This window comes from Canis lupus, chromosome 33 (genome assembly GCF_011100685.1).
Source record: "Canis lupus familiaris isolate Mischka breed German Shepherd chromosome 33, alternate assembly UU_Cfam_GSD_1.0, whole genome shotgun sequence".
NCBI classification, from domain to species: Eukaryota; Metazoa; Chordata; class Mammalia; order Carnivora; family Canidae; genus Canis; species Canis lupus.
Genome location: NC_049254.1, coordinates 26287444 through 26306832, shown reverse-complemented (window position 1 = coordinate 26306832; position 19389 = coordinate 26287444). Strand labels below are relative to the sequence as shown.

Below are 19389 nucleotides of genomic sequence, written 5' to 3'. Positions count from 1 at the left end.
CAACTCCTGATTTCGGCTCAGGTCATGATCTCAGGGTCATAATCTCAGGAGCTGGAGACCCAGGTGGGGCGCCCAGCTGAGCATGGCCCCTGCTTAAGATTCTCTCTCTCCCTCTTCCTATGCCCCTTTCTCTTCCTATGCCTATGCTTGCTTTCTCTCCCCCTGCACCCAAAAAAGAGAAAAAATGGAAAGAGACTGAATGGGGCAACATGCTCTTTCTTTCTTATTTCTTTGGGGTTAAATGAATGCCGCCCCCACGGCCAAGTCTATCTTTAGGTCTTCAAGGAACATCCCTAGGTCTGAAGGAAAAAACAAATGCCATAACCTCTGAAGCAAAGCCCCGGAAGACCCCAGCGAAAGCGACACAAAAGTCATCCTTCCTTTGTGAAAACAGGAGTGCCCTCTGGTGGCAAAAATGTATCCCGTCCTTGCATTTTAGGATTCTGTCGGATTGCTGCTTTTCCTGACCTGTAAGAATAATAGTGCTCTGCTGCTGTAGATAGAGCAAAGCTTTTTATTTTTTTCCTTTTTCCTTTAAAAGATTTATTTATTTGGGATGCCCGGGTGGCTCAGCGGTTGAGCCTCTGCCTTCGGCTCAGGGTGTGATCCCAGGGTCTGGGATCGAGTCCCACCTCAGGCTCCTTATGGGGAGGCTGCTTCTCCCTCTGCCTGTGTCTCTGCCTTTCTGTCTCTCTCTCTCTCTCATGAATAAATAAATAAAATCTAAAAAAAATTTAAAAAAATAAAAAAGATTTATTTATTTGAGAGAGAGAGAATGAGCAAGGGGGAGGAGCAGAGGGAGAAGGAGAAGCAGACTCCCCGCTGAGCAGGGAGGCTTATGTGGGGCTCCCAGGACCTCGAGGTCATGACCTGAGCCCAAGGCAGCCGCCTAACCGACTGAGCCACCCAGGCGCCCCCCAGAAGTTTTCTACAGCAAAGGCATTAGAAACCATTTCAGAGGGCTCAAGGCAGCTGTGTGGGCAACAAAGGAAGGTAACTGTGTGTTTAAGCATTTTCATCAGCATTCTCCTAAAAATTCAATCTTTAATTCCTCCCTGTTAGATGGATAATCTTAAGATATGTTTTCACAGAGTTTCTGATTTTTTTCCAGATATTCTCCTTTATAATTTGATCAAGGATATTTATCACAAACTCGGTGACACACACCTTCCACTGGCATGAGCACAGTTCCCTCTTTCTTCAAATAATATCCTCCAGGGACTTCACTCACTCTTAAGGCCAGTTTTCCCTCTTTTTTTTTTTTCCTTTTTTTTTTTTTTTTGAATGCTGTGCTCAGATACCTCTTGGTATCATCCTCCTCTTCTAGATAATGCCAAAGCTCGCTCGGTCTGCCAAGGCATGGGTCTGCCCTCACCTCCTCCACAAAGCTTTCCCTGCTGTAGTTCAGGGAACTAGTTCTCTGAACTGTCCTTACGGTTTCCTTCTCTGAACTGCCCTTACAGTTTCAACTAGAACCTCTCTGTAAGGATGGAAGGTGAACGGCAACAATAGCAGCAAAAACAATGTGTGCATCTTCACCAACGAAATTATAAACGACTCAAGAGGGGCACCTGGGTGCCTTTGGCTCAGGGCGTGATCCTGGGGTTTCGGGATCGAGTCCCACATCGGGCTCCCCAGGGAACCTGCTTCTCCCTCTGCTATGTCTCTGCCTCTCTCTGTCTCTCATGGATAAATAAATAAATAAATCTTAAAAAAAAAAAACTCACAAAAACGACTTAAGGTCAGAAATCATGTTTACTCTTCGTTCAGTGTATTCTTACCAAATTCCCTAAGACACTAGTCAGTGCTTACTGCAACCTTTCTCTTCATTCCTAGAAGCGGGCAACCAGATCTGGGCATAACAGCTTATATCTGGAAACGCAGAATAGAGTACAAACCTTTGAAGACTCCAGGAGCCTGGAGGATGGACTTTTCCCAGGTAAAAAACGTAAGTACATATAAATGATGAACCTTGATCAGCACACAAAGAGTTCTTCCTATAACAGCTAGAAACCTGAGGTCTTTAGTTTTACTTGGAATTCTTCTTTGGGTTTAATAGCCCAGTGAAAGCTTTCATCTTGCACCACGTGAGGGATGGGGAATTAAGAATTTGCTAATGTAAGCAACAGAGCCAACATGAGGATGGGTGATTTTTTTTTTTTTTAATGTCACTTCAGTGTCATTTTGATTCTGTCTACTCATTCCACAATCTGCCTTCGCAGGATGAGGGGAGGAGGATGGAGGAGGAAGCGGAGAAAAAGGCACCTCATTTGTTTAAACTGAATATTCCATGTTTGGGCTTGTGTCATGAGATAAGCAATTGAAAGTAGGTCCTTACTGGTGGATGGGGAGGCGTAACTGATGAGGTTCGTGTTCCCATGTGTCCTGTTCTGTCTGGAGAAACCCCACAAGCCTTTGGAGATTTGAGGGAGTTGGGGATCATTTTGGTCTGTGACCTTTGGGCCTTGAAAAGCAAGTGTAAATGTTCCACTCTTCACCTCATCCCAAATTAGAAGTGCACTGGCCTCCAGGTCAGGGTTTGCTGGGACTTGTAGTATTTCAAGTATGTCAGGTACAAAGATTAAACAAACGAACACGTATTCCCCTTCCCCTTCAAACCTCATAGTTTTTTGTGGGGTTTTTGTTGCTTTGTGTTTATTAGGCTGTGTTTGTCATCAGTAGTCTCCAGTCTGTTGAGTTGCGGTTTTTTTTTAAGACCACTTTTATTTATTGCAGGGTTCCAGAGCAGCAGCTTCCAATGAGAAATCAGGTAGGATCACCTCATTTTTGTTTCAGAGGATCTCTGATCAGATCTTTCCACTGTGGAGAAAGGGGAATGTAGAAGCAAAATGTCTCCCCCCCCTCCCCAGGTGCTCAGGTGTGTGATTGCAGGACACTGTGGCCACCCAGCACATGCTTCGCCAGGGAGACTGCTTCAGGGGCAGTGTGACACCAAGAGACATGTTCTCTTAGCCCTCCCATTGATCCTTGCCTTTGCCCACAAGATGTGAGAATCTTCCAACTTTGGCCCTAGAGCTGATGTTATTGGCCAAGTGACCTACTGATTGTCCCTTTGTTTAACAAGGGTTGTTTGAGCCAAATGGAACCTGCCTAATCATAGGAGTGGCCAACTTGCGATTTTCAACCAAAGCACAGGCCAACTGGATTTGTCTATTCATGTGCTGCTTCTTTTATTTTTTTAATTTTAAATTTTTATTTTTTTAAGTTTTTATTTATTTATTTGACAGAGGAAGGGACAGAGAGAGAGAACACAAGGTGGGGAGCGTCAGGCAGAGGGAGAGGACGAGACAGGCCCCCATTGAGCAGGGAGTCCTATGTGGGTTCCATCCCAGGACCCTGAGATCATGACCTGAGCCGAAGGCAGATTCATAACAGACTAAGCCACCCAGGCCCCCATGTGCTGCTTCTTTTAGGTCTTTAAGGCCACCAGAGATCTTTCTAAGTGGCTCAGATCAGAAATGGAAGTTGAAGTAAAATGTAATTAATTACCCCATTTTATCTATCTTAGGACCCATATTTCTTCCCATCCCTGAAATAGGGCTACTCCCTATCAGTCACTAAAGTGCCATGGTTTAATTGGCATCATTTCCCCTCTCTCAGTGGCATATAATAATGATGCCTTAGGTTCCAGGAAATACAGTGTCACAGGTGGGGTTCTCCAGGAAGCAGAAACTGACATGGAGTTAGAGGTACGCGGGAATTATTATGAAAGGAAAAGAGAAACCAGATTGGGTGGGTGGAGTCATCAGACGATAATGAACACCTGACAAAGCTCTGCCCGTTGCAGGAACCCCACATTGTGCATAAATGGCCTTGCTCAGCCATTGATGGGTGCCACCCTGAGGATAGTGTGGACCTTGGCTGGAAAGCTGAAATGGACCCTGATTGGCTAGCAGCTAGAAGCTGTTGCCTAGCCAAATTGCCCCTTTATAACTGCATTGAGCGTGGGGTGGAGCGTGTGTGTGTGTGGGGGGGTGTCTGAGCAGCACCTCTTTTTGTCTGCCACCTACAATAAATATAACTTTCAGCTGGTTTTAATTCCACCAGAATTGTGCCATGAAACTAGAGTATGATGAAGGATTATTTACTGTGGCACTATCAGTGCTCCACACACATGCTGGACCCGGCCCCCCACAGGAGCATCCTCAACCAGTGACTCAAGGCAGTGGGATAATTTTCCCCCTCCACTAGTGGTGTAACTGTGAGACACGTGAGCTGCACTGCCCCCTAGTGGAGTTCAGCTTCCTTTGCTCCATAACACACTCCTTTCCTTCCTAGTCCTGTCTTACTTTCCCACTCCACCGTGGTCATTGGCACCCACCCCTGGTGTTTTCTAGAATCACCTCCCAAGTAAACTTGCATTCAAATCGTCACCTCAGAGTCTGCTTTTTAAAGAACCCCAAACTGAGACACTGACCAAAGCAAACAAGTTATGAATAAAAGAAAGCCTCCATACATGTTTGACTCATAATTCCGTCATTTCCAATGCATGGGCCTTAAGTATGGATGCTCTCAGAGTCATCATTTTTACACAAATTTTTAAAATCTCAAGAGTCCCCATACACATAGTTTTCTCACCACCATCTCTGTAACATAGCAGCTACCATTTATTGAGTGCTCACTGTGTGCCAGGCACAGAATTAGGCACTTCACAGGTGACCTACCACGAAAAACTCTTGTATATCCTTAGTCTAATTACATGTCTGGTTGAAAAAGAGCATCAGAAGGGGATGAGAGGAAGCTCATCTCACTTTTTGCACATGGGAAACTCAGTTTCCTGATGTGAAGTGGAATTACATCCTTTTCAAAGGAACACTTTGCTCATTTCTTTCTTTCTTTCTTTTTTTAAATCTTCTCTCCTGTTACAGAAACTGCCACTCTTGAAGAAGGCCACAGTTGGCAAACTCCCATTAATCACAGTCATTTCACAATTTTAAAAAATAATGAGAGTCAGCTGTGTGAAGTCCTTCAGAATAAATTTGATTGTGTCTGTACCCTGGTCTTGCCATCCCCTTCCGGGACCTTCCGTGGACCTCAGCAAGTCTTCAGAGAAATGCTCATTCCTGGGCTGGAGCTATCTGTTTGGTGGGATGACCTCACCAGGCACGCTGTTGATGTTGTGGTGAATGCAGCCAATGGAGACCTTATTCATGCAGGAGGGCTGGCCCGGGCCCTGGTGAATGCTGGCGGCCCTGAAATCCAAGAGGAGAGCAGAAGATTCATTTCCCAATTTGGGAAAATACCAACTGGTAAGATAGCTATCACAAATGCAGGGAGACTTCCCTGCAGATTCATTATTCATGCAGTTGGGCCTCAGTGGACAGCGACAGATTGTGATGCATGTATCTATAAGCTGCAGGAGGCCATTGTAAATATTCTGGATTATGCCACCTTTGCCTCTCCGTACATTAAGACACTAGCAATTCCAGCCCTTAGCTCTGGGATTTTCCAGTTTCCTCTGGACTTGTGCACACAGACCATTGTGAAAACTATCTATTTGTATTACCAAGGGAAGCAACTGGACAGTAATTTGAAAGAAATTCACCTGGTAAGCAATGAGCACCCTACTGTTGTTGCCTTTAAAAATGCTTTGGAAGGAACCCTAAGGCTGAACAAACTGGGATCCTGGATGAGTCAAGAAGCCACCTCTCCTTTTGAGACGCTAACTGTGAATGATGTGACTCTCCAGATTGTCCAGGGCTACATTGAATTGCAGGAGGTAAGTCTTTGTTCTCTCATACTGCCAAAGGAGATCCCTGAACTGCTTACCACCTACCAAATATTTTTTAAATGTGTACCATTTCAGATGCTATTTAGAAAGCATCTTGTTAGAGCCAAGAGTATGGACTTCGGAGACAGACCATCTGGATTCGAATGCTAGCTTTGTCGTGTGCTAACTGGGTGATCTGAATCGAGTTATCTTTTGGACCTTGGTCTCCTCATCTATAAAATGAGAATAATTGTAGCACTTATATCAAAGAGCTGGAATCAATACACATAAAATACTTAGAATAGAGCTCGGCACGTGATAACTATTTATGATTATTATTGATATTTATTCTTAGGCACTATGAGGAAGTAAGACACTCTTTGATTCCAAGGAACTTAACATCTATGATACTCTTTATATATAAGAAGAAATTCTCCATTTGAAAAATCTCATTGGGGAAACAACCCATCTGAACGTTTCTAAAGCAACCTATCAATAGTCAACAACAACAAAAAAGTCTTTTTAAAAAATTTTATTTATTTATTCGAGAGAGAGAGAGAGAGAGGCAGAGACACAGGCAGAGGGAGAAGGAGGCTCCATGCAGGGAGCCTGATGTAGGACTCGATCCCAGGTCTCCGGGATCATGCCCTGGGCTGAAGGTGGCGCTAAGCCGCTGAGCCACCCGGGCTGCCCACAAAAAAAGTCTTAATACAAAATGAATTCACAATATCTAAGAGTATGTACATTTGTGACAAGAGGGTGGTGCCGTGGACCTAGAAAGATTAGTTCAGAAGATAAGAGTTTTGAATCTGATCTCAAGTTATGATGGGTATGAACTGGCAGGAGTCACGGCCTGGGTGGGCTTTAGAAGGACTCGATCGGAGACACACAAAAGTGGTGACAGCCTGAAAATCACAGACTGGACCAGTCAGGGGATCTAGATGGAGCTGTAAGTTGTGTGCTTAATATACTGCTCTGTCAGGGGTTGTAGAGAATACAAATGATAATTTGGCATTTATCCACTGCTTCTTGGGCACAAAGACCAGGGCCCTGGCAAGCCTGAGAGGGAATCAGGGTTGATGCAGCTCCCCAGCTCAGCAGAGGCACCTTAAGGATGGAGATCATGTCTTGTTCATCTTTGTAGCCCTAGGGCCCAGTCTAGCCACGCATCTAGGTGTTCCGCAAATTATTGATGAAAAAGTGAAGGGGGCAGTGGGAAGAAGGGCTGCAACAGAGGATGAGAAAACATATAAGGTTATATATTCTTTTTATTCCTAGATCAGTGATATCACACTTAATTTTCTCCTATGGCCACAATCAAATAGACTTAGTTATAAGTGAAAAAATACCACTTATTTTCTACAAGACAATTAGGAAAGAAGACTAGAGGACCCCACACGATGAAACGTTGATTCACTAAGTCATTATTAATATGCCACTTTAAAATTAAAGTAGAAACATCCTAGTTGAATAACTTACTCTTTAATTAAACCTTTATTATATTTATTTATGGCCAGCAACATTAGGAACTTTAAAATGTTTGAAGGGTGCCAATGCTTCCAAATTGCAAATTCTGATTGCGCTTTCAAAGTGAAGTATTCATTAACATCTATTAGCAGTGCCTGGTGCCTGGATTGGGGCACCTGGGTGGCTCAGTGGTTGAGTGTCTGCCCTCTGGCTCAGGACATGATCCCGGGCTCCTGGGATCGAGTCCTACACTGGGCTCCCCATAGGGAGCCTGCTTTTCCCTCTGCCTATGTCTCTGCCTCTCTCTGTGTGGCTCTCATGAATAAATAAATAAAATCTTAAAAAAAAAAAATTAAGAAGTACCTGGGTTGCCTGCAAAGGGAGCCGAAGCCATCAGGATGATTTATAGGGGTTTGAGCAGGGTGAAGGGGGGTGGTGGTGGAAGGATACCATTCCCTGTAGCCCAGCGCTGAGAGCTAATGAGGAGCTAATATTAATGAAAACACAGCCCGTGTGTATGCAGTCTATTTCTGAAAGGACAGATGAAGAACTGGTAAAAGTAGTTGCCTGTAGGACAGGTGGGGGCGTGGGGCATCCAAGGGACCCAGCAAGAGGGAGGCCTATTTCCACTGAAGACTTTTTTTTTTTGTCTCATTTGTACTTTCTTTAATCATGTACTGCTTTCTTTAAAAAGAAAAATAATTAGGAGGTAGAAATTTCTCAAGAAATTTTATTTGCACTCTCTTTAAAACAAAACAGAAAATTCACACAGAAATAGCCAAAAGTGATGGCAGTGGGGCAAGGAATGAAACCATGTATTGGTAAAGGTTAAATCCCAGGGAATGCTCAGAATCTTGGAATGGGGGGGGGGGGGTATTAAGCAGCAAGGGGCTCACGGACGTTTGCAGTCAGAATTGTATCATCCACATACTTTACCTAATTTCTGAATAGGCCAAATGGACTCATGGCAATTAAATGGTCCCTCCTTGGAATTATGAGTTTCTATCTCCTGTTAAATGATATTTTGTGCAAAACAAACAAATGATGTTTTGTGAATTTAGGATCCTCAAAAGTAGTTTTCAAAGCTCCTCAGCAAAATAAAGACTTAAGAAAAAGTGATTTAACAATGAATCCTATCTGTTTTTTGTTTTCTGCTTTTTTTCCTTTTCAGACGGATGTAATTGTTAATTCTGTAGATCCGCTACATGGTCTCAGATTAGGACCTGTGTCGAAATCAATTCTACAACAAGCAGGAGATGAACTAGAACTGGAATTTAATAATAAAATTACCGGGATACATCAAGGTTCTCAGTTGGTACTGGTCACAAAAGGATTTAAATTGTCCTGTCAATGTGTATGCCATGTGTTGTGGGACTCAAGATGTTTCAAAAAGTCTCAGGTAAGTTCAAAATAAGTGTATCTTTACGTAGTTCCACCGTCTGCGTAGTCTTTGCTGAGTTCCCATCATGTCATTACATTTATTAACTTACCAACCTTTAAAGGTTGGTAAGTGGGTTAGTCCTCATTTTTTACCACTCTGAAAAGCAGAGAAAGTGTTGTTGTCCCAAATTATCTTAAGAAAGTTAGCTTACAATATTACCTAACTTATGTCTAAATTGTAAGCTGGGGGCACCCAGGTGACCCAGTAGTTGAGCATCTGCCTTTGGCTCAGGTCGTGATCCCGGGGTCCTGGGATAGAGCCCATATCAGGCTCCCTGCATGGAGCCTGCTTCTCCCTCCGCCCATGTCTCTGCCTCTCTCTCTCTCTCTCTCTCTCTCTGTGTCTCTCATGAATAAATAAATAGAATCTTTAAAAAATAATAAAAATTCAAAAAAAATTTAAGCCGGCATATTGTAAATAGACCTGGAAAGGTGGGGGCTACCTCAGCTTGCACACCTGTTCACCTCACCCTTCTGTGACCCTGTTGGCCTTTCCCTAAGCAGACCTGGAATTTCACCTCTCCCTATTTCCCTCCATCAGTTAAATGCCAGGAGGTCCTGGGATTCCCTTTCCAGTGTTACTCCAGGTAAATCTATTACCTGGGGTGTCTTCCTACCTATGCTTGTGGTAGAGATTGGCTTTCTGGCTAACTTTGCCGGAAAAAGAGTAGGGGGGACCCACTCAAATGTGGAGAGAGGGAGACAGTCCCCTTCTCTACCTTTGTCTCTCTCTATTTTGCCACCGTTTCTGGCCCTCCTTTGACTGAGAGCCCTCTAATCCCACACTGGCCCTCTAGTCACTCTCTGCCCCTGAGTTTTCCAAGGCCCTTTCACAGGCAACCATCCTGTACTAGAATTCAGTTTGGATGTTGAAACATTGATGCAAAGTGTAAGTCTGCCAAATATGTTAGCACTTCTCGAGAAGCAATCACATAGAACATTCGGACATATCTTAAAGATGCTGGATAGAGCTGCTTACTTACTTTACCCTCTGTCTCCTTTATTAAACTTTTCCAAGAGCTCTTTGTTTCAACCTGGAAGCAGCCGGTAAGTGGCGATAAATTGATGGTTGGCTCTCTGACGCAGGGAGATGGGCAAGGCCTTATGAACTGGGAGAAATCATCGGACCCCAATACCCTGAAGAGCATAAGACAGAGCCCTAAATTACTTCTGTTGCTTATCATCTAACCTAAGTCTGCAGTGGGTTCCCATGGAGGGGAACTTCCCCTGCTCTCTAAGGAGGCATGGACACGACTGTTAGGGAGAATAGAGGTCGTCATTGCAAAGTATGGGCAGGATCCAAGAGGCAAGGGAGGTTTTATTTGGACTCAAAGGCTCATCTGTTTTTCCTCCAGGTGCTGAGAATTGCGGTGAAGGAATGTTTGGAGAAATGCCTTGAACTAAATAAAACTTCTATTTCCTTCCCCGCCCTGGGGACTGGAAACATTGGTATTCCGAACTATGTAGCAGCCAAGATCATGTTTGGTGAAGTTTTAAATTTTGCCAAGCGCCATTTGAAAAAACAATTAACTGTAAATTTTGTGATCTTTCCAGAAGAACTGGAGACCTATAAGGTCAGTTAATATTTGAGAAATGTCCTATGGTTCATTCATTCCGTCGTTTGATAACATCTATGTAGTATCGCCAGCCTAAGACGTGAGCTAAGCACTTTACAGCACAGTGATGTTCTAACTTGGTAAATTTAATTTTTTTTTAAATTGCCCACCTCCAACCTAGTGAAGAATGTCTGTAAAGAAGTCATGTTGGGGCACCTGGGTGGCTCAGTGGTTGAGCATCTGCCTTGGTTCAGGTCGTGATCCCGGGGTTCTGGGATCTAGTCCCGATTCAGGCTCCCTGCAGAGAGCCTGCTTCTCAGAATCTCTGCCTATGTCTCTGCCTCTCTCTCTGTGTCTCTCATGAATAAATAAAATCTTAATTGAAAAAAAAAAAAAGGAGAAGAGGGGAGCCCTGGTGGCCCAGCAGTTTGGTGCCACCTTCGGCCTGGGGTGTAATCCTGGAGACCCAGGATCGAGTCCCACGTTGGACTCCCTGCATGGAGCCTGCTTCTCCCTCTACCTGTGTCTCTGCCTCTCTCTGTCTGTCATGAATAAATAAATAAAAAATCTTTAAAAAAGAAGAAGAAGAAGAAGAAGCCATGTTACCCAGCTGCCTAACTTCCCTCTTTTCCCTTGTTGGCCGCCTTCATTCTCAACTCTGCTCCTCAAAGGTAAGCAACCTTCCAGTTTCTTTTTTCTTTTTTTTTTTAACCTTCCAGTTTCAATGTGGGGTTCTCTGCTCTTCTCTCTTCTCTTCCCCTCTGAGAATATAAGTATTCTTACAGATTCTGCAAAGTTCTGTTTTGTGAGCCACCTTCAGACCCATATACCTAACCCTCCCTCATTTCCACTTGGTTATCTGATTGTCCTCTTAAATCCAACATATTTAAGACAAATTCCTTGTCTTCTCCTCTTCAATCAATCAACTTCTTGGGGCAAGTTAATATACTTTTCTGTGCTTCAGTTTCCTCATCTTTAAAGTGGGATAAGAGGGGCCCCTCGCTGTCTCAGTCCATAGAGCATGCAACTTTTGATCTTGGGGTCGTGAGTTCGAGCCTCGCTTTAGGCACAGAGCTTATTTGCAAAAAAAAAAAGTAAAGTGGTAATAATAACCACCATCCTATGGAGCTGTTGTGAGCATTAAATGAGTTAATACACATAAAACACTTACAACGTTACGTGGCCCACAGGTAAGCCCTCCGTGAAGAGGAGCCACTGTATCAGCTGTAATGAACTGTGATTCACGGAATGCTGACCTGAGTACGAAACCAAGTGACTTGTTATCTTTTCTTCCCAATTAGATTATTTCACAGCAGAGGTACATTTGGCTACTTTCGCTGTGTCCCCAGTACTGTCCCCAAATTCAATCTCTTGTTTAACTTCTCTGTAGGTGACCTCAGAGGGAAGTCCATCGTGGTCTGATACAAATTTGAGGGATTGTGTGTAGGAGAGTGGGTCCCTGTGTCTGAGGGCAGACGTCTGTGTGTCTAGCTTCTTTAGTTTTTGCTTCATCTTAGCTTTTGGTTTTAGAATGGGCAGAGTAAGCAGAGTTTCTTTCTTTCTTTTTTTAAGATTTTATTTATTTATTCATGAGAGACACAGAAAGAGGCAGAGGGAGAAGCAGGCTCCCCACGGGGAGCCCGATGTGGGACTCGATCCCTGGACCCTGGGATCACACCCTGAGCCAAAGGCAGATGCTCAACCACGAAGCCACCCAGGCACCCATAAGCTGAGTTTCTAACGTGTGAAAAGGTCCCTGATATATTCCCCGTAATGAGTATGTGGCGCTGTGCTGTCCTGCCTTTGAAGTACCATCTCTGTGCTTTCTTCTTGCTTAGCTGGCACTTTGAGAAGGGATTGTCATGATGTTAAGGAAGACTAAAAAAAGGAAATGAAATAAGTTACAGCAGCTTAAAATAGGTTTTCAAGACAGATTTCTGGTTCTGCCAGTAGCAACATCCAAGGGCTAGGACAATTTTCCAGGCATATGTCTGGGGTTTGGATATAAGGGGTCTTGCTCAGTGTCTGGCAGAGAGAGTGGCTCTGAACACTAGTCCTCTGACTTCTCACTCTTCCACCTCTCAGTCTGTCTCGAGGTCAGTGGATGCCATTTTTATCTCTCCCTACAAGAAAATGAACTTATACTTGTTCTAGCTTTTGCTCTTTGCTGGAACAAGTGTATAGGTTCTTATTCCTTTTGCTGCTTGACTAGACCCAGGGAGGTTTGTAGTGTTTGCTGGAATTCATTGCTGACTTCAAGCTGTGAGTGTGACATCACTGAAGGTGGAGTTGGGAAGAGATGTTCATGGTGAGCTCTCATTAGCCAATGTCAGCCAGCTCCAGGACACCACTGTGTCTCATCCACGCTGACCTACCTGTAAAATCTACCCAGTAAAGTAGCTCACCTTCCAGACAAAACAAAGCACTATTGATGGGCCCAGATAGATGCCCTGAGCACATCCCTGAACTGCTCAGGAAGTGGCATCTTCCTACAAGGGAAAATTAACTGCATCTAGAAAAGAAGTTCTGTTCTCTTCAATACACAAACAAAAATGTATGTGGCGATTCAAAAAATTATAAAGATCACCCACAATCTGAGAGCTCCCCTAGGCATTGATAATAAAAACATCTGCCATGTATTGCATCAGCCAGGCACTGCTAAGGAGAAACTGTAGAAAAATCTAGCCTCCCCCTCGTTATTTACCATCTTTCCAATGAAATAATCACTGCCAACTGAACCAACTTTAAACAAAAGAGTTAGTAGGTATAGTCATTCCAAACCCTAGCAGACATTTCGTTTTTTCAAATGGACTCTATGTTAAAGGGTCTGCATGGCAACACATACCAATCTTTGTCTGTTGATTGCCGTAAAAAAATAATTACAACAATAGCTCACATATGCTTACTATGTGCCAGGTTCACTGTTAGGCACTTAACAAGAATTGATCATTTATTCAATCTACAGACAAAGCTTGGTATGCACATAACTTATTTAAATAAGTCTCTGTTTTATTAATTACAAGAGCATCTGCCCATTTTTGTCTTCAGTGACGTAGCCACACCTTTGGTTCAGTGTCTAATATGTAATAAGCAGAGCATTGATATTTGTGGAATGAGTGAATGATTATATTTTGCCTTGGGATATGCATTCTTTTTTTCTTTTATACCAGATTTTGGTTTTCTTTCCGGTTTTCCTATACTCGTTTCCCCTAGGTGTTCTAATAGTTCGTGGTACTGCGTAATTTGATGCTGTGACTGCTGTTCCCTAGGACTGCTGTAGATTTGTGGCAGTGGGGATGGGGATTGACAGAGTGGATAAGGCCAAGTGTGGTATATGCAGGTGGAAAGAGGGATTTTGTTGACTTTGCCTGAAATCCCCACTTATGACTCTGCTCTCTTTTGCTTCTGATAGACTTTCAGCGCTGAAATGGCAAAGAATAAGTCCAAGCCACATCATTCCAATAATTACAGTGGTGAGTAAGAAATTCATGGGCTTGGAAGTAGAGCCCACCCAACAGAGTCTCATTCTATTTTTCATCATCTGAACTAATGGAAGGGACAAGAATAAGAAATAAGCCAAATATATCTCACTGTGCTTTTATTCAGATACTAACTGGCTCAGTATCTGAACGTGATTCTACTTTTGCCCAGTCCAGTCTCATGTTATGAATAGAGAGGCTAAGCCACAGTGAGTAATCCACAGTGTGGGTAGTTCATTCATAGAGGTCTATAATTTTTCTCTAAGTTCTGCCCTCCGTAAGCTGACTAAGCCTGTTACTCTTTTTGCTCTGAATGAGGTTACATCTAAATAGGATTACTCATTAGCCATGATAGAAAACATATCTCAGTAATACCAGATAATAATAAGTGGATTAACCTGACACTACCCATACCTGAGTAATCCCTGGGATCATAACTGAAACTTTAAACAAACAAACAGAAATATGGATAGGCCCGAACTCTACAGATTTTGATTCGGGAGCTCTCCATCTGGGTCAAGCATGTATATTTTTCAGTGGCTCCCTAATCAGTTTTGCTGCTGAACTAGGTTTGGGGATCACTGGACTAAACTAATCCTGATTGATGTTGGAGAAAGATTAACTTTGTCTTATAACTCCTATCCTTTAGTGAAGTTTGAGTCCATGGAGTTGGAAATACCTCATGACAACTAGGATGTATACTTCTGAAATAATAGTCTTTTACTCTACAATATTCTAAGAACATTATAAAAACACTAGACATTCAACCGGCAATAGAAACTGCTAGGATATTTCCCACTAGGGTCCCAATGATTTGCTATACCCTTTAATAGAAGACTTCACTTATGGATGTGCAGTGGTCCAGCAGTGCTAGATATGAAGGAGGAGGATACTTGAAGAGCTGTGGTCTGTGACTGTGCCTCTTATGAATCTGTTTATCTGTAGAACAATGATAATAACAGACTTTTGTGAGGAGAATTGGAGATTATGTATGTAAAAATGTTCTGTAAATTGCAAAGCATTAAATGAAGGCCAAAGAATAATGAATGAGAGGACCCACGGGGCCCAGAGGAGGGAGAGATTCAGACCTGAAGGGATCAAGAGTAAATTCCTGGACAAGTGGTTCTAAGTTGGGCTTTGAGGATGGCGGATTTTCAATGGCTAGAGCTGGTGGGTTGGGGCACCCAAGGTGAAGAAAACCCACAGCAGCTAACAAATGCAGTGCATGGGTAGAGAACCACCCTGAATCTAGGGGAAAAGGTAGATAGGAGTTTTAGGTGAGGATAATATGAAAAAGAAACATACAAATGTCTCTATGTGACTGGTCTGCATAATAGGGCCAGGCGTTACCTTTGACTTCAGTCATTTTTAAGGACACCTGTAAAAGAATTGTAATTATAGCATAGGACAATAATTGACAATAACGGTTAATGATGATGATCTCAGATTATCAAGGAAAAGTTAAACTATTTAGGAAGGCAGGGAAATGTGTTTTCATTAGAAATATTTAGCTAATAAAATAAAAAAGTAATTTAACTAATAAATATTTAACTAATGTGTTTGGTGCTAGAAGTGTATCCTTTAGTGATCTGAAGAATGAATTACACAGAAGAACAATTCTTTTTTTCCCAGTAATGATGGGTAAATGAAGTATCACCATATTTTGTTTCTAGTTTTTTCCTAAAAAGTAATATAAATTCCTGGGCAGAAGAAGGGTTAAAAAACAAACAAAACCCCTATGCCTTCAATTTAAGAACCCTTTGTCATTTCTATTGTCTAAACCATTGGCTTTTTTTTTTTTCCTCTCAGACCCTCTCTAGGTCTCTCCTGATACTGTTTCACAGTTCCCGATACCCCCCAACTGTTCTATCAGGGGGAAGGATGCTAATTTCCACTACTAACCTCAGATTGCTTACAGGGAGCAGAATCACATGAGTGCTAGAGGCAGAGTGCCCACCCCTGCTAGCTCCATGGCCACAACTTATTAGTCCTAATAACCATGGGCAAGTAACTTAATAACTCTGAATAAGTTTCCTCATTTGCAAGATGGGGCTGTTAATAGTACTTATATCGTAAGATTGTGAAAAGCGGACAAAATAATTTATGTGAAGCACTTAGAACGATGCCTAGAACATAGTAAGTGCTCAATTTACTTTTCCCCTTCAAAATATGCTTCTGAGATTCATCCAAATAGCTCAAGTTTACTCCTTTTCATTGGTATAACAATATTCCATTATTGAAGGACGTCTGGGTCATTTCCAGTTTTTTGCTGTTAGAAACAAAAATGTGAGCTTTCTTATACATACCTCCCGAAACACATGTACAAAAATCTCTTTACACAATATATAATTGTGGAGGTAGTGGTGCCAGTTTTACATTCATCATAGATATATACAGGAGTTCCAGTTGCTCTATATCAAGTGTTCCCAACACTTGATATTGTCAAATTTGCCACCAGTCTGGTGGATAATTTTTCATATCCCTGATTACCAGTGAAGATAAGCATCTTTTCACACATATATGGGCCATTTGTGTTCTTCCTTTTTCTTGATAATTTGAGGGAATTCTTTTTTCTTTTAAAGATTTATTTGACACAGAGACTGAGAGCACAAGAAGGGGGAGTGGCAGGCAGAGGGAGAAGGGGGAGCCAGATGGGGGACTTGATCCCAGGACCCCAGGATCATGACCTGAGCCAAAGGCAGACACTCAACCCACTGAGCCACCTAGGCGCCCGAGAGAATTCTCGATATATAATTCTAGATACTGCCTCACCTATGAATTTCCTCTCATCTAGTCTATTGCCCTCTAACCTTTTTTTTTTTTCTATTTGGGTTGAGAATTACTCTAGTCCATCAGAGATTCTACTTCTTTATATATATCTTTGCTCCTTTTGGAGGGGAGTTATAGAGAGGGGTACACATGAGTGGGTTGGAATCAAGTTCCTTGACATTTTCTGCTGGGATATACCATGTCAAGCAGCAGGAGCTGGTAAGCTCCAAATTCTGTGGTGTAAAATGTCCTGTTACATACAGATAAGACATGAAGAGGAACCCCAGAGAGTAGAGTTATGGGTATTTCTTCATTATACTTGGATAATTTTCTAATTTTTCAAAAATAAATGTGTTATTTTTATAATCAGGAATACATATTTTTCTAAAAGAATTTTCACTCTCTAAGCTCTACGGCTTTCAGAGATGTTTGACTTCGAGGTTGGTAGGAGCAGAGGTTAAGGAAAATCTCAGTCAGTGGAACATAAAGGCATACTTCATTTTATGGTACTTTGTTTTATCGTGCTTCAGATACTGTTTTGTGTTTGGAGTTGTTTTGTTTTGTTTTTACAAATTGAAGGTTTGTGGCAACACTGCACCAAGCAAGTCAGTTGGTACCATTTTTCCGGCCGCATTTGCTCACTTCATATCTCTATATAACATTTTGGTGATTCTTGAAATATTTCAAACTTTTTCATTGTTATATTTGTTGTGATTTGTGATCCTGATTATGGTTCACGGAAAGCTCAGATGATAGCATTTTTTAGCAACAAAGTATTTTTTTTTTAAAGATTTTATGTATTTATTCATGAGAGACACAGAGAGAGAGAAAGAGGCAGAGACACAGGCAGAGGCAGAAGCAGGCTCCATGCAGGGAGCCCGCTGTGGGACTAAATCCTGGGACTCCAGGACCACACCCTGGGCCAAAGGCAGGCGCTAAACGGCTGAGCCACCCAGGGATCCCCAACAAAGTATTTTAAAACTATGTACAAAAAAAAAAAAAACTATGTACAGTGTTATTTTAGACATAATGCTATTGCATACTTGTAGACTACAGTATAGTGTAGACATAACTCTTATATGCATTGGAAAACCAAAAAACATTCATTTGACTTGCTTGATTGCAACATTCACTTTATTGCAGTGGTCTGGAACCCAATCTACGGCTCTGAGGTATGACTATGATGGTTAACATCTAGGCTGATATCACAAGGTGAACTCACCTGTGAATTGACAAAAGCAACATAGCAGGGGCAAGGCAAGATAAAGCCGACCCCTTACAGGCTAAATTCTGTTCTCAAGGAGGCTGTAAACCATACATTTAGATTTCCTTCATATCTGGCCCAGCTCTCAGAGGTAGGCATGTAATTGAAGCTGCTGCTGCTGGCAACAGTCACAATATCCTCGAAACAAATGTTCGCTTTAGTGTTTTGTTCTGCTCTGGTTTAAAACCCACCTGCCTTCTGTGGATGTTTATGATACTCTTTTCAGTCCCCAAGTTGACCAGAGAGGAGAAAAGAGAAAATGGGCTCAAACCTAAATCTCCTGCAATCAGTCTGATGGGATCCAACCTGGAAAAGATGAAGGAGGCCCAAGCGTGGATCCAGAGGATACTGAGCCCCCAGAATCCACATATCATTGAGAATAATCATATCCTCTACCTCGGGAAAAAGGAACATGACGTTTTGACTCAGCTTCAGAATACCTTAAGGGTCTCTATCTCAGAGATTATCAGTCTGGAAAAGGCAATTTTAGAGATCAAAGGAACCCAAGCTGATGTTATTGAGGTTGTTCTGAACATTGAACATATGCTGTGTGAAGTCCAAGAGGAAATGGCAAGAAAAAAGGAGCTAGCCCTTTGGAGCTTGTCAGGTGAGTAACTTTAAATCGGAAAGTCAGCTCTTGCAACTATTCCTTATGGTGTGAGTGCATCTGTTCTATGTATGTGGGTCAGAGATAGTATGGGGGTGAGAGCAAACATGCTGGTTCTGTGATAGGCCATAAACTTTTATAACTCTCTTTCTACCAGCAAGGTTACTTGGTAAATGAACACACACACACACACACACACACACACACACACACAACGCACACACGCAAGATTGTATTTACTGGACATGGGTTGTCTGAGAGGCAATTAAATGGGAAAGCCTCAGGCAACGCAAGCCCAGGCTGGGGGTGGGGGGCGAGGAATACATCCCTAATTCTACAAATGGAGCATTCAAATGTGGACACATTCCATTTGATTAATTCATTTCTTTGAGTTTTATTGCAGCTATGTATTTGTTGCTGGCAGCATTAGGAAAGTTGAAATTACTTTGAGCTCACCAAAGTAAATTATTCATTTGTACCGTGAAGTACACTCAAGGATCTCCCATTCAGTGGGGCAAAATTCATCATGATGACTGGGAATTTGGGTCTGGAGAGATCCTTTTAACATAACCCAAGAGCTAAATAGGAAAATTATACTGTTGTAAATGCCACCTTGGGAAACAGAGGTTTATTTCATTTATTTACTTGACTTATGTATATTTTATCTGTGATATGTGCCAAGCATCCTGGTGGCTGCTGGAGATACAGTGATAAGATGGACATTGTTTCTACCCAAAATCTAATTGAGGATACTGAGATGCAAGCAGGTTCATTATGAAAGAGGGTGAAAGTGCTCTATGAGAGCACCTCAGACAGGCACTGTGATGCTGTCATTTAGAATGTATATTTGGTCATTCAGGTGATCAAAACATATTTGTCATGTATATTTGGTCTTTGTCCACATTCCTGGCTTACAGCTCTCATAACCCTTGGATTTCCTAAGTGTTGAGAGTGATAAAGGTGTCTTTTGTTACATATAGGAGGGGACCTTGGAAAGCACCTAAGGGTGGAGACTGGTCACCAGGAGATCCAATCTATGATTAGAGGATTGGAACTTTTGGTATCCCCCAGCCCAA

At 42.4% G+C, this 19389-nt stretch overlaps 1 protein-coding gene across 6 annotated transcripts in view; it reads left to right on the top strand.

Annotated features, from left to right (window-relative positions):
• Positions 1-19389, top strand: part of PARP9 (poly(ADP-ribose) polymerase family member 9) — a 33614-nt gene that overhangs the window by 3358 nt on the left and 10867 nt on the right. For 3 of the 6 annotated variants that reach the window (XM_038583013.1, XM_038583012.1, XM_038583014.1), the window contains 7 exons: positions 1837-1948; positions 2737-2770; positions 4890-5740; positions 8370-8597; positions 9994-10212; positions 13607-13667; positions 17933-18313. In XM_038583013.1, coding sequence (XP_038438941.1) covers positions 1925-1948; positions 2737-2770; positions 4890-5740; positions 8370-8597; positions 9994-10212; positions 13607-13667; positions 17933-18313 — 1798 coding nt within the window. In that variant the 5' untranslated portion in view covers positions 1837-1924. Of the gene's footprint in view, positions 1-1836; positions 1949-2222; positions 2327-2736; positions 2771-4889; positions 5741-8369; positions 8598-9993; positions 10213-13606; positions 13668-17932; positions 18314-19389 lie in introns of those variants that run through there. The other 3 variants (XM_038583016.1, XM_038583015.1, XM_038583017.1) reach the window with 2 other exon arrangements.